Below are 21876 nucleotides of genomic sequence, written 5' to 3' on the forward strand. Positions count from 1 at the left end.
ACATACTCAACCAGGTGATATGGAAAATATTGCTTGAAAATACAAAAAATCAATGATGGTCATATAATGTACCAGTGCTCAACGATGTTTCATGCAATGCATGGGGAGATTACCAGGTCAATGTATATACTATTAGTCTACATCAATACAATAGGTCCATCAACAGTTTAACATTGCATTTTCCACACTAAATACGTACTTCAAGTCTTCAACAGCAAATACAACCGACACAACATGGCATCTGACACTATACCACCTACACAGAAAATCAAGAACAACATTACATCTACAGTTAATATGTCAAAGGGAACTAACCTACAGGGAAAATGAATACAGAATCAGCAAGTATTAACGACCAATGATGCTCTTCAAGTTCTCTGTTTCTGGATGACATAAGCCACTCCACGTACCACGTGGATCTTCAGAAGAATGTTTGCTTCGATTTGCGTCAGAACGATCAGCTTTCGAAGGCAGACAAGTGCTACTACTTATTCACACTAACTGGGGTGTGGCTCAGCAAAAATATGAGCCTTGACAGTTAAATGAGGAAGTTTGTTTTGCATTTCCTGAAATCAGCTGATCAGACTATTAGAATGACATTGAATTGATACTGCTTTACCGCAATTCACTTTGGTCTCCTATGTACCTGCAGCCTACCAGGCAGCTTTCATATCTCAGTATGTTTTAGCTTCTCCCTTCGCTTTCTCGCAGCTCCAAGACATTCATGTGGATTAGCATAGAAGTAGTCCTCTTCCTTTGGCTGCCCGGCAATAGCTTTCCTTCTGGTGGGTTCGCTCATTCGGCCCTCGTGTAGCTCCTTCACAGCAGTAGAGAATTCGTCCCAGGACAGCTCCTGATCTTCAAGAAGATCTATAAGCTCAACTAGCTTTTTCCTATCAAGCTGTATGGTTTTGTGAAAGCCCATAAACCTGCATTTCCAACATAAACATTTGCAGTTAACCTAGTGGTGGTGTTCTTCTAAACTAGTCTTTCTCACTATTGTGATGATTCTTAAAAGCAAACATATACCATTTCTCGGACAAAAAAAGGAACACCTATAACCTTGTGACAGGACACAGTGCAGATGTAAGTGTGCACGCCAATAAACATTTTGTTCCACTCCTTACTATACTTAACATATTGCAGTAATACACACACAATGGCAAGTCAAACAAGAACAAACAGAAGGAATATCGAAGTGGCAGACCTGCGATGTCCTTCTACAACCTTAGCCATGTTTCCGTCATTACTGGGGATAAAAACATCACTAGCAATAGACACAAGATAGTCCAGGGCTGCCATTTGAGTCGAATGCTTCTGGAAGGGGCGTAACTCATCAGCAGATAAAAGCATCTCCTTCCGAATCTAAAATTGCAATAGTGGATAAGCATCTTTCTAGCATTAGTATATGTTTTCATGGGCGTTAAATTATGATGTGCTTACAATGTTAGGGAATTCTGTCTTCAGTTCAGTTAATCTTTTTTCACCACCATAGATTTCACCCGAGGCAATATATATCCGAGTGTCCCTGGGGAAACCAAGAGCTTTGAGTACTAATGTTGTTTCTCCGGGTGTTAGGGGGCATAATCCTTCGAGCCTTTTCTTTTCAGAATCTATTTCTTTTTCTTTCCACCAAGGGTACGCATACCTGATGTCCAAATAGCAGATAACAGTAGAGATTGATTAGAGTCTGGGAGAAGTAAGTGCAGACAGTTATGAAGTTCAATATCGAATGAAACCTCATTCTCGTGAGCTCTGCTGTTTCTTCGTCAGAACATCCATGTGTACAACCAGAGAATGCAAGCATATCCATCTCGTATCTCAGATGAAGCACAATAAAAGATCCAGTTTTCCTAAGAGCTGATATCATCTTTTTGCCAAGAGCCTCAATTGATGGTGCAAATTGTAGTGCATTGTAGTTAACACGGCAACGAAGCTTTTGGAGCTTTAAAGGAAGGCCATTATTTGCAAGGCGAGAATCTGTCCTGCTAAAACGTACCACCTTATGCTTCCGTACTAGAGGCAAGATCTGAAAGCAAGAGCACTAAAAAAGTCAAAAGAAGCAGTGGATAGCATAGAAATGTAAGGCCCCCTTTGAATCATAGGAATGAAAAAACGGAAGAATAGGAAAAACATAGGATTCTCACAAGAATACAAGTGTAAAACAGAGGATTACAAAACACAGGAAAAACATTGAATGACCGTTTGATTGAGCCGTAGGAAAAACACAGGAATTTGAGGAGAGATAAAGACTAAGGATTCTTAACATGAGGTTCTACCTCATGCTAAATTTCCTCTAAAACTTGCATGGGAAGAGGCATTCCATAGGAATTTCATAGGATTCCATAGGATTCATTTCTTTGATTCAAAGGGCTATATAAGAAAAATTCCTATAGGAATGAAATCCTTTAAAATTCCTATGAATTTCCTTTGAATAAAAGGGGGCCTAAACCTATGCCTTGGAGGAAGATTAGTATCAACCTGTCTCAAATAGTACTTCTCGCTAGACCAGCTGATTGGCTGCATTGAGAATGGAACTTTCCTGCTGAATTTCTGTGGCAGTTCCCTGATGATCTTTACTTCATCTTGTAAAGAATTGATGAAGTGGTTTACATCAAAAATATCTCCAAAATCACTGGAAAATATAACTACATTGAATCAATAATAGTGCATTCTAACTGTAAAATCAATCATGAAGGAAGTGAGAATGTGGGACTGGTGGGAAAACCACACACCTAGGATCAGCCCAGAAGGACTGCTTATCAAGTTCAGGTACCACCATAGTCAGGTTCATATAGCGTGCTACAGTTACCATGTCACATATCTGCAGAAAACAAACATTTCTGCAACATTAGTAAAACATAATTACACAGGTTTTATTGTAGACAGAAGCATTGTGAGATACTACCGCAGCTCGCATTTGGTTCAGACCACCATTGCATGAAATAAGAAGATAACCATTACTCTTATAAACCCCTGCATGAGAGATTGTACTTTATCAGACTGAACCTATCATTAAAACCAAGACATGCTTTGTATTGTTCTGTTGATATTGCTACCAGAATGCTGTATATGCCAAGGGTGAAGCTAGATGGGGTAAATTCAAGTAAAATCGAGCAAACTTCATTCTTGAGGCATCAGGTCCTCTCGCTTACATATAATGGTAAAAAGGAAGCTAGAAATTATTTCTTTTTGAAGCCTATCACCCACATGGTGATTGGAATTTTACTTTGCAAGGGAAACCACCTCCTAATTTCTATTTTCCAGCTTCATGTGAAAATAACCAAAACAGCTATCCTGGAAAAAAAAATTCCAAAGTGTATCCAGGTATACAACTATTTATCGAATCTTTTTTCAGGAAACACATTTATCATTTTGTTCTATGAAGGATGCAAATCCCTGTGTCACATGATTTAACAAGGAATAATTAATGAAGAGAGCAATCTTTATATACTACTACTGCTAAAAGTGAAGCACATTCCAGGTTTTGCTAATCAGTTACGGCTTACAGCTTCCAGGTTCCAAGTTCCAACATGTGAAGATCTCAAATTCTGACATAACGTTAACGTATCACTAGCTTCAGAGAACCAAAATCCATAGCACAAAATCCATCACAACAAACCGTGGAACTCCGTTTTCGATAAACAAACTAAAATCGGTAGCACAAACTAAACGGTAAATCAAGAACTCAAACACCCAGAACCAAGAACAGGCGCTGCGAGCAAAAATAATTCAGTCGCAAGTCTGTCAAGACCCAAATCCCCGAACAACACCAGTTTAACGATCCACAAGACCACAACCAATGACTCAGTTTAGCTAAGCTTATTCAGTTACTTCCTGGAACAGTTCGATCCAACTCATGAATGCTCGAGAGCTTCCACATTCCACTCCATCCATTCAGATAGTGGGAAGCGCCTTACCCAAGAACCCCAACCAAGACCCGAGCAAGGAGGTCATGATTCCAAGAACCAAGAACCGCCCAGCCGCCCACAGCAGCGAGATCAACAAGACAAGAACCACTCACTCCTGCGAGGCACAGCCGGGGGCGCGAGGCGCCCGACCTCGTCGGCGGCAGCGACGGTTACAGCAGAGGAGGCGCTGGAGTTGCTGCCGCCGCCGCCGCCTAGGCAGGAGGGCCGGGCGGCGAGGAGCGGCGGGCGGGGGAGGCCGAGGAGGCTGGATAAATGGAGGAGGGCCGTCCAGAGCACGATGCTCGAGGCGACGCGCACCGCCCACCGGAGCATGCCGACCCCGCGGCGGCGGATCGCCGGCGGCGAGCTCTTGTGCCTGGCCATGGCGCCTTCTTCCTACTGCTACTGGTATAAGCTACGCTTTGCAGTGCTCCCCACTACTAGTGGTGGAAGGGCAAAGACGGTAAGAGCAGTGTCCGTTATTTTGACTTGTGCGTGACGTGACGGAAAGAACAGTTGGGATTTGGATCGGTGTTAGGGTGATTATTAACTGCAACCGGAAAGTTTGGTGGCCTTTCTCATTGCAAGGGGACTAGTGTGCCGTGCACTAGTCTCGTCCTAATTCAAATATGGCGTGTATATTAACCATTTTGAAGGACGTGGACACGAGGGGCAGCTAGGGCTCGGAGAGAGGGATAGGAGAATTTCACTGTTTTATGTCAATAAAATATCATCTAAATTCACACCACTTCCAAATTTTTTTATCGGAGATACAAATTTCTATCCCTCCGTACCACTCCCTCTGCACAGTTTTTGGATTTTGGGAAACATGCAGAAAGTTTTGGCAAGAAGTTTTGGGTCCTGACAGAATTCCTGAATTGCTCATATTTAATGCCATGCATGCATGGCTGACTTTCAAACTTGCTTCATAGGCGATGTTGCTACAAACAAATAATAAATTTGGCATACATGCATGGTACAGCAAACACAGCTGCCATGCGACGTCACACACATACTGACATACAACATAAATCTCTTGGCTTACATCCTCCATAACAGTAGCACATTACAAATGCAGTCAACAATTATGCAAGCAATAGAAATCCACAAATAAGTTGTCAAACATACACATCAGCCGCATACATGACAGTCCATACGCATGTTCCAAATGACAAACAAAATTCAAGAACCGTGTACCAAAGCAAGTGCAATGGAATCACGAAATGCATTCATCAGATCACAATCATCAAACACTTCTTCGGTCTCAGGTTGATCGTCACTAGCTTGTGGCGGCACATAGTTCTCATCACAGTCACAACGATCGAAGTGCTTGTCACGTATGCCACTTTTCCTAATGAAGTTATGTAGCGCACAACATGCAACTATAATTTGTGCCTGTTTACGAGGATCATAACTAGGGATCTTCTCCAACATCCTCCACTTCATTTTCAAAACTCCAATGACCTTTCAATGACATTCCTAAGAGATGAGTGTGCATAGTTGAAGTTCTCTTCCTTACCTTGTGGTTCAGGGGCATCGCGATACTCCTAAAGATGATACTTGGTTCCCTTGTAAGGAGCAAGGCAACCTGGCCGGTTAGGGTACCCAGAGTCGACAAGGTAATATTTCCCTACAGCATCAAACATGAGTTAGTATGACATATTTCAAATAACAAAGAAGGAACAAGTACCATTCAAGCATATACCTGTAGGTGGATGTAGAAACACATGGGTGTATGTTGTGTGGGCATCATCAAATACTCTCATGTCATGTACCGAACCTGGCCATCCAGCTAGTACAAATGTAAACCTCATGTCAAAGTCACAGACAGCCATCACATTTTGTGTTGTCATGCCCTTGCGGCACAAGTGCTGCACAAACTTGTTACTTGGCACCACGCAAGGTACATGAGTCCCATCTATAGCCCCTATGCAATCCTTGAAGTAGGGAAAGAACCTACGGTTCCTCAGTCTTGGATGCATTGTTGTGAATTGTGGGTCAGCCGGCTTTATGACATCAACGGCAAGCTTGATGACAGACTGCAAAACTTTGTTAAACAGCCTACTTACAGTCCCCATTGACCTCTCAAATCTGTCCTCAGCTTGTCTAACAGATTGTGGGGCACCAACCATCCAAAGAAACATCGTAAGTGCCTCAACCGAGGTTGACTTGCTACTAGATTTAAGCTCATACGACTGTACCAATAGATCATGCAGGCGAAGGAACATAGTTGGACTCATTCTAAACATGTTATAACAGGCCTTTCTATCCCCAAGTTTTTTATGTACCCATTCCAAACCAGTCATGGCAGGTTGCCTATACTCAGCTCTAGTCAAATGCTTGTCAATGTGCATGGCATACTTGTACATACCGTACACATAACCGTCGTCATCATCATCCATCAATGCAATGATCAACTCGTCTATCTCATCCTCCCAACGCTTAAGCCGACGGCGCGACTCCTCATAACCTGATTGGTCATCATCCTCTACATAACCTGATTGGTCATCATCCTGTCAAAACAAGCAATGCAAAATATTAGCAATGAAAAATATATAGACATGATTAATATGCATTTCTTTCTCAGCCATGCATTACATAGTTCAAATCAGCAGCATACATAGAATTCATCAATAGTAGTACCATGCTGATGTTTAAATAACACACATCGGGAACATAGTCCAAACACACAAATACATGCACCATACATCCGAGTGAACATACGGCCATTAGTACATAAAGTAGGAAATATAGCCATGACAAAACATTAGCTGGACTAGTTGTCGACCCCTGCATATTTCTTGATGATGAGCATCCTTCCTTCAGGCTCGGTGACAATGAACAAGTCCATCACACTTTGATACTTGATGATTTCGAGGACACCCATGAACAATGTTGGGGTCTCAGAGGGAGTTACCCCACACTCCTTTCCCAGCTCGTTAACCTTTGCCACCTTCCGCTCAATAGCTTTGCGTTCTTCTTGCATAGCATCCTGCTTTACTTGCATCATGGTCTGCAGGACACTGAGTTTGTTCCTTGAAATTTCGTTGTACTCACTCATGTTTCTGTCCATTACCCTCACTGCTGGACTCCTAGACTTCTTACTTGGACTCGAGGCTGTGGTGCTCGTGCTGCTTGTCCTTTTGTTGTCGACACTAAGAGGAGTCAGCTCATCGTCGTCCTCATCATCATCCGCTTCATCAGAGCTGTCACACTCTACAGGCTGGTCGGCAGTCGCAACAAAGGATGTAGAACCATCCACTGCAACACCCTCAAACATTCTGTCCATTTCAGGCAAATATTCAGGCAAGCCTTTCCTGAACTTCTTCCAATCGGGATGTCCCTGTCCAACGAAAGCACATGTCATGACCTGCTGAACTTAACATGTGTTCACAACATTAGAGAGACATGACCAATTTACCTTGGTGTTGGCAGCCCACCAATCATCTTCGGCGACAACAGTCCCATCAGGGTTCCTCCCTAAGCCAGAGCTGGAGCGAAGCTTATTACAGAATGCCCATTGCTTCCTAAGCTGCCTGTGTCTCCCCATGAATTGCTCCCTGTTGTGAACTAAACCAGTGGCTTGGAAGTACCTCTTAATGATGTCCCTCCAGCCATTTTTTTGCATAATACCGCGAACACAGTTTCCTATGTCCATTTGATGGCACCAGATGGAACAGAAGGTGCGAGTATTTCTCGCTGACCAATTTGCCTTATCTTTCCTAACCTAAATGCATCAATAGTCATGGAAAACAACATCGAACATGTGAACTAAGTTTGCATTTAACAAAATTTTAAACTAGTCGGAAGCAGGCAATCAATTGTAATTGGAATTGTTGTACGTACCGGAATACCGTCGTTAGCATCGGAGTGCTCGGCCGCAAGGTCCGAGACATTGTGGCACACTGATGCGCGTGATGCAGGCCGTGCGCTCACGGCCACGCCTCCTCCTCCGACGACTGCGCCTGCGACTCCTCCTCCAGCGCTTGCGGCCCCTGCTCGTCCTCCTCCAGCGGCCGCGCCTTGTACTCCTCCTCCCCCCGCACTGCGAGTGGGCCGGATTCCGAGGGTGCGAGATATTCGCCGGGGAGGAACTTGAACGGGCGGTGGAGGAATTTCGATGTTGTCGTCGTCGGCCTGCAGCATGCTCGCGTACGTAGCCATTTCTGGCCACCCGTCGCTGTCGTTGAGGTCGAGCGACTCGAACCGCACCCGGGAGGTGTTGCCGCTAGAGGAATCAGGCGGGGGATGCGCCGCGTCAGCGCCGACCGCGCCCCCTCGGCGTGCGCACCAAGGCCCGGACGCAAGGAAGTCCTTGGTGCAGCCGTCGTGGCCGTACACGTCGTCATCGTGGCCTTTGCCGCCTTCGTTGCCATTGTAGCCGCCCCCGTAGCTGGCCATCACGGGAATGAAGGCGGATCTGGGCACCGACGGTGAATCGGAAGGGTGGGCGGCGGCGGTTGGAGGGATGACGTGTGTCGGCGGGGGAGGGACGACCACACAAGCGGTGGAAGAATTGGAGTTGGGCGGCGGCGGTGTGAGAGACGACGGGCGGCTCCGCTATGAGCAACGAATGCCGGAGCAGCAGAACCTGCTGGATCTGGGCGGCGGGGGTCTCACGGACAGCGAGCGGCGGCTGGCTATTTTAGGGAGGGCGAGAGGCGGCTGAGAGAAGGAGGGCGAGCGTAGGGGAGGAGGGGGTCGATCTGGGAGGGGGCGGTGTCAGGGATGGCATGCAGCAGCGGTGGGACGAACGAAGGGGCGAGCGGCTGTGTTGGGGATTTTGGTGGAGCGACGAGGAGCAGGGTGAGGGGTACTACTCGTCCATGGGTGAACAGTAATTGCACATCTGCCAAAAAATTTTGCCCCCCGTTTAGTTCACAAAACGCAAAAAGTGGCCCCATGCCAAAATTTTTTGGCCCATCCTAAAAGATTTCACCATCTAAACCGGGCACTATCCGTGCATAACCGTTCGACGCCAACGAGTCATCATACCTGAGCTTAAGCTTAGCCACTGCATGTGTCGTACCCCGCTCGCGTCTTCCCTGAGCTTGTGCCATTCCCAAGCTTGGTCAATAGCTGCCGCTTGCCCCATAACCCGCTTGCGTCGTCCGCGAGCTTGGCCGCCACTAATCCGGGATACCACCATTGTTCTCGAGCTGTTGGTTCAACCTCTACCCGCCATCCCCAAGTCAGTCTTCGCCTGAGCTATCCCAGGCTCAACCTCGAGTAGTGCTTGCAGTCGGTCCATTGCCTACTACCTAGCAGCAGGAGGAGACAGCGGATATGTTGCCATTGCAGTTGCGTCAGCCTACAACAACAGACAAAGAGTTTGAATTGGCGGCTCGCACATGGTGATGGCATCCTGAAGTGGCGATGGGCATCAGACGAATGGTGCGGAAGGGCAGAAGGAGTGGCACGAAATCGAGAAATTCACATCTTCGATGTATAGATGGCTAAAAGGCCCGGCCCAGGCACGGCTAGGCACAGCCCACCAGCCATCAGGCTGGCACGGCCCGGTCGGCACATCGTGCCAGACCGTGCTGGCCCATGGATTGCACCTCTGGCCTAGGCACGGCCCACCAGTAGTCGGGCCGTGCCGGGCCAGCCCAACGTGCCAGTGGAGGGGCCCAGGCACGACCCGGTGGTCGGGCCGGACCAGCATGGGTCCAACCCCCGTCGGGCCGTGCCGTGCTTGGGCCGGACCAAAATGCCATGCCGTGGGCCAGGTTGTCGGGCCTTGGGCCTTTTAGCCATTTATACTTCGGTGACACGTTTTAAAAGAAGGGTGAATTTGAGGTAATTTCTAAAAAAAAAACCCGATGAATTGAATGGCAACTAGTAAAATTTATGGGGAGAGAAGATTAGGAAGGAGCCGAAAACTAGTTTGGTCTCTGGTGGTATTCTAACATGTAGACATGGGTTAAGGGTAACATTTACGAAGTGCCATTTGGGTGAAGCCTAATATAATTTGATAATCTCATCTTTTACTCTACAATGTATCAACCGCTGACAAAATTTAAATTTAAAGTTATTTTTAGGATATTTTCAAAGATAATATTTAATTATTTTTTTTAGCATTGACATTTTAGGGCTCTGTTTGGCTATAGTTATAGCGCAGCCAGCACGAAAAGCGCTGCAAACATATAAACACCAAGCCAGCAGCTGCATCATCAATTTTCCAAACAGATCTTTAGTCGCTAAGTATCTTATATATAAGTTCTACCCCCTCCGTCCCAGAATATATTGGATACGGTTATTAAGAAAATATGTAGAATTAAATAGGAATGGGTTATGATTGGCTGAGAAATGGAGGTAGGTGAGAAAAGTGAATGACAGAAGATTATGATTGATTGTGAAGGGAATGTTGGTGAATAAGTTGTTATATTGTGCAACAAATCCTAAGTGCTCAAAGTTGTTATATTTTGGGACTGAGGGATCAGTATTTATAAATTATTATTTGATCGCTAATGAGCCATTTGACATGCAATCAATCAACTTTTATTCGTGAAGTAAGCGTAGCACAACTGGTTAGGTTTCTTATAGTGGAACCAGTTCACCCACAATCAAATCCTAAATTTAACATGAGTGCTCTCATTTATAGCTAATTATTATTTTAATGGTAGGCGACGTATCCGTCGACAAGTCCGTAGTGACTTCGTCAATCTAAAAAAATGTCGACAACGAGATGTCCGTAGTGACTTCGTCAATTTAAAAAATGGCCAGTCTTTTGAAGGTGTTTAGAGGAGTAGGGTGTGTACGTTTATAGGGATGTACATGTGTTATGAGTATATACATTTTTATTATGTTCCAAAAAAAATGTAAGCTTTTCTTCTACTCTCTCTATCCTAAGTGTAATTGTAGGTTTCTTTGCCCAACGTTTAACCAAAAGTTTTATTTTAAAAAAATATGATAAAATTTAAAAATAAGTTATTATTTGTGTTTTATCATCTAATAATATTAAAAATTATCAAATGTTCAAGAAAGAAAACCGCAATTACACCTAAAATGACACGAAGGGATGATAGGTCTGCAGCCTGCAGTTACAGCTATCCCGCCCTCCCATGCTTCGAGCGTTCCTTCCAGTGACTTCCATGACCGGCAGCTAGATCTCATCTCGCAAGTGGAATGACCGCCTCGAGGTCTCTCCTCGCCGTCATCCTCCTGGCCGCGACCGCCGCCGACGTCGACGCCCTGGTGTTCGACGTGCCATCGGGCGGCTCCAAGTGCCTGACCGAGGAGCTCCGCCGCGGCGCGCTCTCCCACGCGTCGTACCGCGTGGCCGAGGCCACGTCGGCGGCGTCCTCCGCGGTCTCGGCGCGCGTGGCGGGGCCCCGCGGCGAGGAGCTGCACCTGACGGAGGGCGTGGAGGCCGGGGAGTTCAGGTTCGAGGCGGCGGAGGACGGCAGGTACACCGCCTGCTTCTGGACGCCACGCTACTTGCGCGGCGCCATTGTCTCCATCGACGTGCAGTGGACCACCGAAGTCCGCGACCACGCCGGTGGTGCCGGCTCCCCGCCAGCCGTCGCAGCCGCCAAGGAAGGCCACATCGATGTATGCTCTCTCTCTCTCTCTCTCTCTCTCTCTCTCCACTACTACTACTTGCAGATTAGTTGTCACTAGATCAGATAGTGTAAAGATCAGATTTAATTTAAGCTACAAAATTTGTGTCGATATAGTGCTGGACAAAGCTATAAGTAATTAATGGGTTTAATGTATTTTAGATTTCGTCCAGCGGTTTGTTTAGAAATTTGTCCGCGTGTTCCGTTTATGAAACGGAAATAAGACAACTACAAATCTCATTTAGATGGTCAATGAAAATGGAAGTGATTGATCCGTGTGGTGCGTGAAGGTGATTCTGGTGCCAAATGCAGTGTGTACAGGTGATTTTGATGTTTCACTTCATTGTAATTCACACAAGCATAATGGGGATTAGGAATGTAGATGCACACGCTTCTGTAAGTTGAAAGTCAAAATTAGGTGAACAATGGTAGCATGTAGTGCCTCTGTCTCAAAATATAACAGCATAGAATAAGATAGGATATATCCGTACTACGAATATGTACTGGCTTTATCGAGATTTGTAGTAGAGGTGTCTAATCTGATTTTAGGTTACTATAATTTAGTCTGTTTTTTAATAGCTGACGTTCAAAGATTAGAAATGTGCCTATTCATTGTGTTGAGCTCAGTAGGATGTAATTTAATCTCAAGGGAGAATTAAATTTGAAAATATACTATTCATTCGATTTTTTCTCACGAATATTCGGGATGCAAAATTTTTTACAGAAATAAACCGTCGGTCTCGCACAACCGTTGCACGAAAACGACGTGGGAATGACGTCGCAGGCGGTATCGCACGCAGAAAGCGCGAGCCGCGCGGGCATCAGCGCGAGACCGCGCGATCTCGTGGATTAGAATATCAATACTGAGCAGATTGAAAGGGATGTCTCGCGGTCTCGCTCATTGCATGAGCGATAGCGGTTCAATGCCGATGTAATTAGCGGTTAATTCTAATTAGTGATTAATTATCCTAATTAGTGATTTGATTAATCACTGATTAGGATAATTAACCGCTAATTATTATTAGCTAATTGTATATTAAATAATTAATCCCTAATCAAATCGAGCCGTTGGATACTATAGTTGTTTGATTTTGCGAGACCGTTTGGTCTCGCTCTTCCATTCCACGAGACCGTGCGGTCTCGCGCTTTCCCTGCGCGATACCGTCCGCGATGTCATTTTCGCGCAATGGTTGAGCGAGACCGACGGTATATTTTTATAAAAAAAATTTGCATGTCGAATAATACTGAGAAAAAATTGTATGAACAGTGTATTTTTAAATTTAATTCTCTCATGGGAGGTCTAAAAGCAGTATTATAAGAATTTTCATTTTCGAATCAGTCCTGTACGATATTTTTTTTTCATTTTCGAATGTCCTTTCCTAGTCGATGATTGGAGAGTTGAAGAAATTGGAGGTTTCTACTCGGCTCATACATGAAGAGATGATTTCTCTCCGACGGAGGTACGGTACTCGAAGACTATTCCAAGTTCTCTTTCCAATGTAACATTGTTGCTTATTGATCTCTTTTTTTTTTCTCTGCCAGCGAGGGTGAGATGCAAAAGCTCAACGAAGACACGACCATGAAAATACACTCGTTCACCCTGCTATCGCTGGCAGTTTGCGTTGGAGTTGCAGGGCTGCAGCTGTGGCATCTAAAGACTTTCTTCCAAAAAAGACACATACTTTAGGGACTAGATGGAACAAGGAGGGCCATGCCTTACTGATTTTTTTTTTCAAAAAAAAAATCATGTACAAATATAATGAACTCGGAGGGTCTTGCCTCTCTCCGAGTTCATCACTGTACATTTATTCTTCAGAAAGGAAATTAGTGCAAGTCCATCTCATACGTTTGCTTGTTTTCTGCAGCATTTTGTTGGCTGTTTCACTTATCGGTAATGTGCTCCAAGAGTTCCAGACCTTGAAAGTGCCTGGTGTCATTTGGCGGTTTACGGAAGAGCGCTCACCAAGCTATACACATGTTTAGTCTTTGGGATGTTCGATGCTTTCTGTAAATTATACCAAGCTAACAAAAGGGTCACAATGCCGGCATATTTTCATGAAACTAAAGCCCGCATAAGTACATAACAGAAATGGGACTGAAGGAGACACATCTATGCATCAGATTATAAGTCCAAAAGAATGAAAAAAAGGCTCTGATATGGCTTTGCATTAATACAAAAAAAAAATCCTTACAATGGTCAGTACTTAACATCTGCAAGCTATATTCCTCATGTGTACGTCAAGGTGTAGGCGGCCAAACAAATAGAATCGAAAATGGACAACAAATGGTGAATCAAGTAAAAAAAGAATCTAACCTCAAACATAGGATCTACACTCCCTACTAAGTCGGTGAACTAAGCCAAAACTATATGCTGAGACCTTCCTTTCTTTCATAAGTTATAGCCAAGCTATTTCTGCTATGATGAAGATGCAACCTCAATGGCACTACCAAGGGGCCATGCTGCTTCAACAAATGAATTGCTATAAGGCACCTTCTTTACCAATGTAATATCCTGGTAGGGATCCACACCTGAAAGAACAGCAAACAGAATGAATTTAAAAATGTCTAAATCTTACAAAAAGTATCGTGTTTTTTTTCACTTTGCATTAAGATATACCAAATCCATCCACAAGTAACGTGTACTGGTAGACTAGATCCATGCAAAGGTATGGAACGTTCTCCTCTGAAACATCCGGGTAGGTGGCCTGTGCATCCTTCACATTCAGTTTACAAACACGTCGTGCAGCTTCTTCGAAGTCTGAGGGTTTAACCTTAGCAAATGGTGCCTTCGGGTTTACAAAACCGGCCTGAGCAGAGAACAAGAGGCAACTAGATGTATTGCGCCAGTGATCCAACAGTAATCAGCTACTGGTAGATTCAAAAGTTTTGTTGCCACAAGGACTTACCTCAGCAGCCCGATCGAAGAAAAATGATGCAACAAAAAGATTCTTCTGCCCATCTCCTCCACCACCATTCCACACACCACCAAATGTACATTTCATGTGAGTGCATGCTGGTTCGTCAACTTTGAGAGCTCTCACAGCAACAGCCCTGCACTTGGAATAACTTGCACCAGATGACAAACCTGATGCTTCGAATATATCGTCACCATATCTGTATTGTCCTGTGTACAATTTACAAGGACAATTAGAATCCGGTACCATCTTTCCAAGAAAACGTAAATTGATACAACTGAACAAAAAAAAAAGGAGAGAATTTCAGAAAGCTACAACTATTTTGTTAAAATTATCAGTATGTTACAAATTTAACCAAGCATTTCAGATAACTCCAACTATAGCATATATGATTTTATCAAAAAGCTGCAAATTTTATCTGTTTGACAAGTTTGGGCCCACCTGTCATATACACATGAAATACTCATGCTGTTGTAAATTGGACCCAGATGTGACACGCACAGAGTGAATAAAATTGCAGTTTCTGATGAAATTATTTGTTGTTATTGCAGCTTTGTGAAATACCTAGTTAACGTTATAGCATAATGATAGTTTTGAACAAACAATTGCAGTTTGTGAAATTTACTCAGAAAACAATTATGGGGTAAATGGTGCGTGTGTGTATACATATTTTCTAAATTTATACATTGCGACCATAATTTGCCAATAGAATAGTCATTCTTTTACCAAGGCCTTCAGAATATCGAAAATGATCTTAACTAATATTCGATGATTGCAGAATTTCTCAAGGAAATCCAAATGACATTCTGTATCTTGGTTTCTGTTTCAATAATGAGCTTTTGCTCTTTCATGTTGACATAGTTTCAATGAAGTTCACAGGAAATCTATTTAAATTTCCAAGCAGGCAGATGAAGATAATATCATGTTGGCTTTGTGGATTAAAGAAGATGCGGGCAACCATACCATGATGTCCTTCCAACATACAGTTGCGGTAATCATTGCCTTCACCTGCTTTTAAGATCTCTGCTCTAGCCGCCAGCAATCCATAACGCAAATAACTGTAGAAAGCAATGTTTCTTGTTATTCCATGATCTTTTACTTGTGATGTTGGTTCCAACATTTGTTCATCAAAATGTGGTAAAAAGAAAATGTTCCATTTCCATGTCAGATTTAGAGTAACAAAAAGAAGTGATAGATTGGAATCGCAGTGTAAATAACAGTGCAGAAATCACTTTGCAGTCATATGTACAATCTTCACTGATTTCATAGATGGAATAGATTTTGCGATGCCAGTGCCAACAACAGTTCATCAGAATATTGTCAACAACATTGTTCATGTCCCATTGAAAGTAACAGCAAGAAGTAATAAAATCAATTGAAGGACATATGTACTGACATCTGCATTGCAAGGAAACAATATCCTTAAGTTACTAGTTCAACTTCTCAACTTTCTTTTAGCCCAGGTGTGCTTTATTCTATTTCTGTAATGATCAGCTTCTAGTTGCAGCTTCCTAAATAATGTCAGGGTTCCTCTCTTTACAGTTCTAAAACACCTAAGGATTGAGATTAAAAAAAAATTACAAGATACTGCAAGGCAATCCTACTAGAAATAAAGACTAGTCAAAAATTAGTTTCGCCAATATTTCAATACTTATGACAGATTTTAGACATCATTAGTACGATATCTTGGTACAAATAATAACGATGTAAAATATCTGTAAAAAACTGGAATGCAACAAACCATTTGACGTGTACCTGTGAACATAAAGATAATATGTTGTTCCCTTAAGTAGAAGCTCCTTCACATATGAATCTTCACCTTCTGCAACTGGAGGAGCCTTTCCTGCATCCTTCTCTGAGATGGCATAAGCCATTTGGACAGAACCACCACCTAGATCAACCACTCCAACCGTGTGTGAGTAAGGCTTTCCCAAATTTCCCAACAGATAATTGATGGTAACCTAAAAAACAGCAAAGAAGCACTCATGTAATCATGTTGATTTTTTTTTTTTTTTGTATGGAGTACAAAAAGAGCAGCATATGGAGTACGGACAACTTTGTACTTCCATATAAGAAGGGGCAAGCAGGCAAGTGGTGGCAATGAACATTGCTAAATCCAAAGGAACACCAATCATAGAACCTTTTTATATTTGCTAAAATAGACTAAATAAGATAATGATCTGGGGCATAGAAACAAATTAACTTTCCATACCCACTGGAATGCACCTTCCTGAGATCCATCTAGAACGGTAACCCATTCTGGTTGGGATCTGAAAGAGCTCTTGTCTTGAAGAAGATCCCTTACCTAAAGAATTCAATGACCAAGTAACAAAAATTACAAGAGAGTACAAAGCATAATAAATCTTACAATCTCAAGTGAGATTATAATAAAAAAAGGCAGTCCAATCTTGACAGGAATAAGATATGCTACAGCTAGCTTATCACAAGGACAATTTACCGCTTGCAAAATTTCTTCAGACTTTTCAGTCCCTAATGCTCTCAGGCCTGCAGTAGCCTGCATAAGGGTGAACATCACTTCACAGAAAAAAGATGTTATGGAAAGTCAAAAAAATGTGTTTTTCAGCTTCCATTCCATAGAGTGAAATAGAATGGCCTCCACCCACCCCAACCCTGACAGGAGTTTGCTCACGTAATTCCACAGGAATTACTTTTTCAGCTTCCTCTAGAAGAGAAACAAGTGACTTAGCAGCTTCTTGTGGGTCCATGGCATAGGCACTGAGGCCTGGTTTTTTCTGGCAAGAGGCAAGAGAAAAGGATGAAGGTTCAGATAAAATTGTACATTCCCCCAGTTCTATCCTTCTTCATTTATATTTAGAAGTTAGGAGTCTCCGCAACAACTGTATGCATGAAATTTTTCGAGAAGTAGAACATCTTAATCAAGGAAGTAAACTAGTGGTGCATACTTCTCTGAACAGGATGTAGCTCTTGGCAATTTTACAATGTATCTACCTAGAAATCTATAATCGACACATACTTTAAAGCTTCAGATAAGCTTTACCCGGCATATATAGCCCAAGGCCCAGTGCCTGTCAGCAATTTATACAAATTTCAGAGAACAGTTATCTACAGTATATAAGAATGTTCATACACTCTCAGATTTTAATTCAACGTCCATCTTCAAATAATATAAAGGGGTAAACTGATCAATAACACTAGAAAGATCGCATGTTGTAAAATCACATTGATATGTCAATGACATATCGACCTTGGTCCCAATTCTCACCTGAATGCTGTTTTCCAATCTATACATGTTTGCAAATTGCATTGTTCCTAGAAAATTTTCCCAAATATTAATGCACTTGCAAAAATATTGGAGCATCTGGATGGCATCCACATATATGTGTATTTGCTTGCCACTAGTTTCAGCTAGTTTGGAAATACAACCCAGTTCAGTACTAAGTAGTCTTAAATTTGAAGTTAAAAAAATTCACAAAGATTATTTTCTACACCGTATCTTTTGTCTCAATACTCTTACAAAAGACCAGCTAATTATGTGTCACACTTACAACGTTGCCTGGCTGAATATGAAGCAATGCATCTGATCACAGGCATTCTAAACTTAAGCAGTGCGCCTAATTGCAGCAAGCCAGGCATAATAACAAAGACAGGTTAAATTGTTAAATAGCTGTGAACATCAATAGGTGGTTTCATGGTTTTAACGGCTTGCTGTCACCAACTAGCAATGTCAGCACCAAATGCTACAGTTCAGCATTTCATAGTATGTTACTCACATGTGCTTGCTTTGCAGAAACGAAATGATCCCATTTCAAATTCTAACCAGGATCAATTATCCCTATAAGCATGCTAATATAAGATCATAACAAGACCTATCCCGATCGGATCCACCTGATAGCACCCCATATTTCACAACTAAAGATAATCAACCAAAAATGAAACGCGGCCAATTCACCTGCTTGAACAGCTCGATTTCCTTTCCAATAGGCAGCAGATCCAGGTTCCCATCGAAGCAGTACACGTGCACGCGGCTCCCGGAGCTCCCGGCATCAAATATCACAGCGTACCTGGTGGATCCGTCCCCAAGTCCGCTGACGGCCCGGGGGCCCCACCTCCGTCCGGCAGCGGCGACGAGCTCACCGGCAGAGCCCTCGACGGTAGCGGAGGCGGGCGCGCGAGGCATGAGAAGGAGCACGAGCGAGATGAGGAGCACCGGCGCGAGCACCACGACGAGGACCCCGCGGAAGCGGAGGACGCGGTCGGACACGGCCTCCCCCTGCTGCTGCTGCTGCCGCGCCCCGGCGGCGGCCGAGAAGCGGCGCATCCTCGCGGCATCCGCGGCGGAGGGGCCGGCGGCGGCGGCGAGGTCATCGGCCGGGAGTAGGTCGGCCGCCGAGGGCGAGCGGTAGCGGATGCGGCCGTTGGTCGGGGACGGCTTCACCGCCTCCTGCTGCGGCGGCTCCAGGGCGGCGGGTCGGGTGCGGCCGCGGCGCGCGGCCTCGGCCTCGTGGGGGCGCGTGGCTGGAGGTGCGGCTGCGCGAGATCTCCCCCGTCGCGGCTCACGGCGACCGGCGGTGCGCTCGGCGCCGGGGCGGCATTGCGTGCGGTGCGAGCGATCGGAGCGGCGAGGTAGGCGGATCGGTGGTGGTTCGATCAGGGAGGACGGATTCGTGGTGGAGTCGCGCGCGCCGCTCGGGGAGAGCGAGACCGGGACGGATCGGACGGTGCGGTTCGGCTCGGGAGTCGGGACGAGGTGGTTTGTCTCGCTCGCTCGCGTCGCGTCTCCGGGGACGGGAATGGGAACGGGAGGTGCGCCTTGGGCCGCGGCCGCCACTTGGCTGCACGCTGCAGCCTTTGGCTCTCTCCGCCTCCGGTGGTTTTTACGTACCTTTCTGGGTTGAAACTGCGTGTCACGCCAATAATCGTGCTCTCATCTTCTTCTTCTTTTTGTCTTTTTGTCATAATTGTGTGCATATTTATATGAGCGTTTACGTTTGTACTGTGTTTTGTAAGTGAATAGAAGAAGTAACTTATGTTTTGAAAATATGTAAAAAAAAGGGGGTAAAATGATCTCATTTGGCGTCCGATAACACGGCTCAACCGGTTAGATTTTTAATGGTGCAACCAACCCATTCTGGTTCACATACTAGATTTGACGCACGTGCTTCTATTTTCGACTAATTGTTTATTTCAGTGGCAGGCAACATACCCGGACAGCGCGGCGCACGTTGTGATTTTGTCAATCTTAAGATATATCAGCAAAGCGTCTGTGATGATTTTGTCAATCTCAAAATACACCGGTTCAGTCTTTCGGATATGCTCATAGGGATAGGGTGTGCGCGTGTTCATAAAGGAGATTATGTGTGTGTTACGGGTACATGCTTTTTTATTATGCTTCTAAAAAATAAAAATTTTAAATTTGAATACACATCTACCAGGGGAAAAGCATTACTAGGAAAAAGAACCCGGTCTATTGAAGGATATCGAGCTTAAACTGAAGGGCCGTTAGTTTGGCGCATTATTTTGTTGGGCCTTTGTTGGAAATTAAGAGAGATGATGGGTGGGAGGCGATCAGAGTAAATGGGCCAGAACATTACTCTACCGGGGAAAAAGTGCACCGAAAGTCCCTCAACTTGTCATCGGGGTACAGAAACATCCTCAAACCACAAAACCAGATACGCGGGAACCGATCATCCGAGGTCCTTCGGTGGTTTTGACTCCGGTTTTGTCTACATGGCAGCTGAGTCAGTGTGGGACCCACGTGTCAGCGTGCCACGTCATCTCTCTCTTTCCCTTTTCTTTTTTTCTCTTCTTTTTTTACTTCTCTTTGCGGCAGGGGAGTAGCAAGAACGGGCGGCGGCGGGCGGCGAAGGCGGCGTGCGAGCGCGCGGCGGCCGGTGAGCATGGTGGTCGTCGGCGTTGCCATGGTGGTTGTCGGCGTCCTCCTCGTCTCCTCCTCCTCCGCGTCCGGGTCCAGCCGCGGCGCGGTGGCCCCGCCGCATCGACGGTGTGCCCCGTTTCTCCCTCCCTCGCCAGCCGTCGGGACGACCCGCAGCGCTTGCCGCGACCTCCACGGCCACCTCCTGCGCGGCCGCGAGCTCCGCGTCGGCCTCGCCGACCGGCCCCAGCAGGAGGCCCCTGGAGGACGGGGTGGCGGAAGGGGCGGCACTGGAGGAGCCGGAGCCGATGGAGACGACGAGGAGGTCGTCGACGCCGGCAGTGAGGCGGAACTCCTGCTTGTTGTGGAGGACTTGGGTGATGGCGGCGGCGGTGGGGTTGCCCATGGCAGCCACCCCACCCGACGCCGCGGCGATGGCCGTGCGCCCGTCGACGGAGCGGACTGCCGTGGCGGTGGTCCCGGCATCGGTCTTCTCGGCAGACGGCCGCCCTCCTCACCGCACGGGACAGCAGCAGGCCAGCAGCGCCGCCCTCCTCCCGCCTCCGCGCCGGCCGCCTCTCTCATCTCCGCACGCGTACGCTTGCACGGTCAGGGACCCGGAGCACCCGTCGCTGGCGTCCCCGACGGAGAACTCCAGCCTGTACGACCGCCCGGGCACGGTGCTCACCTCCTGCACCATCGCCGTCTCCATGCCGGACACCAGCTCAACCGCGCGGGCGCCGCCCGGCACCGCGTCGATGTACTTGACGGACTTGGTGGTCGACAGGATCGTCCACGGGGACAGCGGCGTGTGGTCGTCCTCGTCCATGGGCGGCACCAGCACGCCCCAGGACGTGTTGGGGAAGATGTACGGGCCCTCCTCAAAGCCCCCATTCTTCAGCATGTTACCTGGTTCAGTTTGTTCGATTATTTCACTGTGAGCACATCCTAATTGTATTCAATTTTGTAGAGATGCACACTGATAGCAGCTTTGTGGAGAGGTTAGCACCCGGCTCAATTAGTTAATTACCTTTCGTTCTTTGAGGAGGTTGCGGGGTCTTAATGGCGAACGAGTCGATGAGGGGGCCGCGAGCTTCGTCATCAGAGACACCGGGGTTGTGGACGATGAACAACACGACGCTGTGCTTGGCCTTGAAGGCCCAGGAGTAGGAGTCCCAGCCGCTCGGACCCGTTGTTGCCGACCGTGGCCAGCTCCTCCTTGGCGAGCATAGCACGCAGCACGACGCCCAGGTCGTCGGCAAGCTTGGCGAGGAACGCCTAGATGGAGTAAAAAAAAGGAAGAGAAAAAAGAAAGGGGAAAGAGAGATGACGTGTATCATGCTGACATGTGGGGCCCACGTGAGACCCATGCTGACTCAGCCGCCACGTAAGCCAAAACCGGGGTCAAAACCACCGAAAGACCTCGGGTGACCGGTTTTGTATAGTTAAGGGACCCCGCGTATCTGATTTTGCGGTTCAAGGATGTTTTTCTATCCCGATGACAAGTTGAGGGACCTTCGGTGCACTTTTTCCCTCTACCGGACATTAGAGGTATGGGCTTTTTGCATAGGATCCGATAACAACGTGTCCAACACCGGTCCGTCTAAAATAAACACGAGTAACAGGATTATACT

The 21876-nt window shown here is 45.8% G+C and overlaps 5 protein-coding genes and 1 pseudogene across 13 annotated transcripts; 1 reads left to right on the forward strand and 5 right to left on the reverse strand.

The window, feature by feature from the left end:
- Nucleotides 1-40: 40 nt before the first annotated feature.
- Nucleotides 41-4367, reverse strand: LOC4332719 (rhamnogalacturonan I rhamnosyltransferase 4). 6 transcript variants are annotated; one of them, XR_010739996.1, is made up of 10 exons: nucleotides 4025-4367; nucleotides 2909-2976; nucleotides 2736-2824; nucleotides 2482-2635; nucleotides 1740-2029; nucleotides 1444-1648; nucleotides 1208-1365; nucleotides 647-929; nucleotides 411-566; nucleotides 41-256 (listed from the first exon to the last, which is right to left on the reverse strand). XR_010739996.1 is itself a non-coding variant. In XM_066308548.1 (9 exons), the coding sequence occupies exons 1-8, from the start codon at nucleotides 4293-4295 to the stop codon at nucleotides 668-670; spliced, it is 1497 nt and encodes a 498-aa protein (XP_066164645.1). In that variant the 5' UTR covers nucleotides 4296-4367; the 3' UTR covers nucleotides 41-566; nucleotides 658-667. The 6 variants fall into 6 exon arrangements, 4 of the variants coding, with proteins under 4 accessions (XP_066164645.1, XP_015629068.1, XP_066164644.1 ...); XR_010739995.1 differs by having other exon boundaries at nucleotides 357-566; XM_066308548.1 differs by having other exon boundaries at nucleotides 41-566; nucleotides 658-929.
- Nucleotides 4368-4955: 588 nt separating this feature from the next.
- On the reverse strand, nucleotides 4956-6267 carry LOC136355837 (uncharacterized; annotated as a pseudogene).
- Nucleotides 6268-6537: 270 nt separating this feature from the next.
- LOC4332720 (L10-interacting MYB domain-containing protein) lies at nucleotides 6538-7632 on the reverse strand. Its single transcript, XM_015773315.3, has 2 exons — nucleotides 7333-7632; nucleotides 6538-7254 (listed from the first exon to the last, which is right to left on the reverse strand). The coding sequence occupies exons 1-2, from the start codon at nucleotides 7567-7569 to the stop codon at nucleotides 6688-6690; spliced, it is 804 nt and encodes a 267-aa protein (XP_015628801.2). The 5' UTR covers nucleotides 7570-7632; the 3' UTR covers nucleotides 6538-6687.
- Nucleotides 7633-10920: 3288 nt separating this feature from the next.
- Nucleotides 10921-13654, forward strand: LOC9270833 (transmembrane emp24 domain-containing protein p24delta9). 3 transcript variants are annotated; one of them, XM_015777196.3, is made up of 3 exons: nucleotides 10921-11465; nucleotides 12857-12933; nucleotides 13016-13316. In XM_015777196.3, exons 1-3 carry the CDS (start codon nucleotides 11040-11042, stop codon nucleotides 13158-13160), a joined length of 648 nt encoding a protein of 215 aa, XP_015632682.1. In that variant the 5' UTR covers nucleotides 10921-11039; the 3' UTR covers nucleotides 13161-13316. The 3 variants fall into 3 exon arrangements, with proteins under 3 accessions (XP_015632682.1, XP_066164857.1, XP_015632684.1); XM_066308760.1 differs by lacking the exons at nucleotides 12857-12933; nucleotides 13016-13316 and adding an exon at nucleotides 13339-13654; XM_015777198.3 differs by lacking the exons at nucleotides 12857-12933; nucleotides 13016-13316 and adding an exon at nucleotides 12198-12548 and having other exon boundaries at nucleotides 10923-11465.
- On the reverse strand, nucleotides 13613-19097 carry LOC4332721 (probable apyrase 1). Of its 2 annotated transcripts, NM_001417640.1 has the most exons (9): nucleotides 18320-19076; nucleotides 17013-17141; nucleotides 16847-16903; nucleotides 16601-16693; nucleotides 16144-16349; nucleotides 15352-15446; nucleotides 14380-14597; nucleotides 14091-14280; nucleotides 13613-14002 (listed from the first exon to the last, which is right to left on the reverse strand). In NM_001417640.1, the coding sequence occupies exons 1-9, from the start codon at nucleotides 18686-18688 to the stop codon at nucleotides 13890-13892; spliced, it is 1470 nt and encodes a 489-aa protein (NP_001404569.1). In that variant the 5' UTR covers nucleotides 18689-19076; the 3' UTR covers nucleotides 13613-13889. The 2 variants fall into 2 exon arrangements, with proteins under 2 accessions (NP_001404569.1, XP_025879956.1); XM_026024171.2 differs by lacking the exon at nucleotides 17013-17141 and having other exon boundaries at nucleotides 18320-19097.
- Nucleotides 19098-19937: 840 nt separating this feature from the next.
- On the reverse strand, nucleotides 19938-21526 carry LOC136355528 (protein BIIDXI-like). The gene is made up of 2 exons (XM_066308221.1): nucleotides 21273-21526; nucleotides 19938-21151 (listed from the first exon to the last, which is right to left on the reverse strand). The coding sequence occupies exon 2, from the start codon at nucleotides 21144-21146 to the stop codon at nucleotides 20757-20759; it is 390 nt and encodes a 129-aa protein (XP_066164318.1). The 5' UTR covers nucleotides 21147-21151; nucleotides 21273-21526; the 3' UTR covers nucleotides 19938-20756.
- Between the last annotated feature and the right edge of the window lie 350 nt (nucleotides 21527-21876).

This window comes from Oryza sativa, chromosome 3 (assembly GCF_034140825.1).
Source record: "Oryza sativa Japonica Group chromosome 3, ASM3414082v1".
NCBI lineage: Eukaryota > Viridiplantae > Streptophyta > Magnoliopsida > Poales > Poaceae > Oryza > Oryza sativa.

Coding starts and splice junctions, on each gene's coding strand:
- LOC136355528 (XM_066308221.1), bottom strand. CDS start 21,146: ATGCTGAAGAATGGGGGCTTTGAGGAGGGCCCGTACATCTTCCCCAAC.
- LOC4332720 (XM_015773315.3), bottom strand. CDS start 7,569: ATGGACATAGGAAACTGTGTTCGCGGTATTATGCAAAAAAATGGCTGG. Junction 7,255..7,332: donor GGTGGGCTGCCAACACCAAG/GTAAATTGGTCA, acceptor TTCGTTGGACAG/GGACATCCCGATTGGAAGAA.
- LOC4332719 (XM_066308548.1), bottom strand. CDS start 4,295: ATGGCCAGGCACAAGAGCTCGCCGCCGGCGATCCGCCGCCGCGGGGTC. Junction 2,030..2,481: donor AGAAGTACTATTTGAGACAG/GTTGATACTAAT, acceptor TCTTGCTTTCAG/ATCTTGCCTCTAGTACGGAA. Junction 1,649..1,739: donor GCAGAGCTCACGAGAATGAG/GTTTCATTCGAT, acceptor TTTGGACATCAG/GTATGCGTACCCTTGGTGGA.
- LOC4332721 (NM_001417640.1), bottom strand. CDS start 18,688: ATGCGCCGCTTCTCGGCCGCCGCCGGGGCGCGGCAGCAGCAGCAGCAG. Junction 17,142..18,319: donor AAATCGAGCTGTTCAAGCAG/GTGAATTGGCCG, acceptor GCCTCTTGCCAG/AAAAAACCAGGCCTCAGTGC. Junction 14,598..15,351: donor TATGTTGGAAGGACATCATG/GTATGGTTGCCC, acceptor AATTGTACACAG/GACAATACAGATATGGTGAC.
- LOC9270833 (XM_015777196.3), top strand. CDS start 11,040: ATGACCGCCTCGAGGTCTCTCCTCGCCGTCATCCTCCTGGCCGCGACC. Junction 11,466..12,856: donor CCAAGGAAGGCCACATCGAT/GTATGCTCTCTC, acceptor GTCCTTTCCTAG/TCGATGATTGGAGAGTTGAA. Junction 12,934..13,015: donor ATGATTTCTCTCCGACGGAG/GTACGGTACTCG, acceptor TTTCTCTGCCAG/CGAGGGTGAGATGCAAAAGC.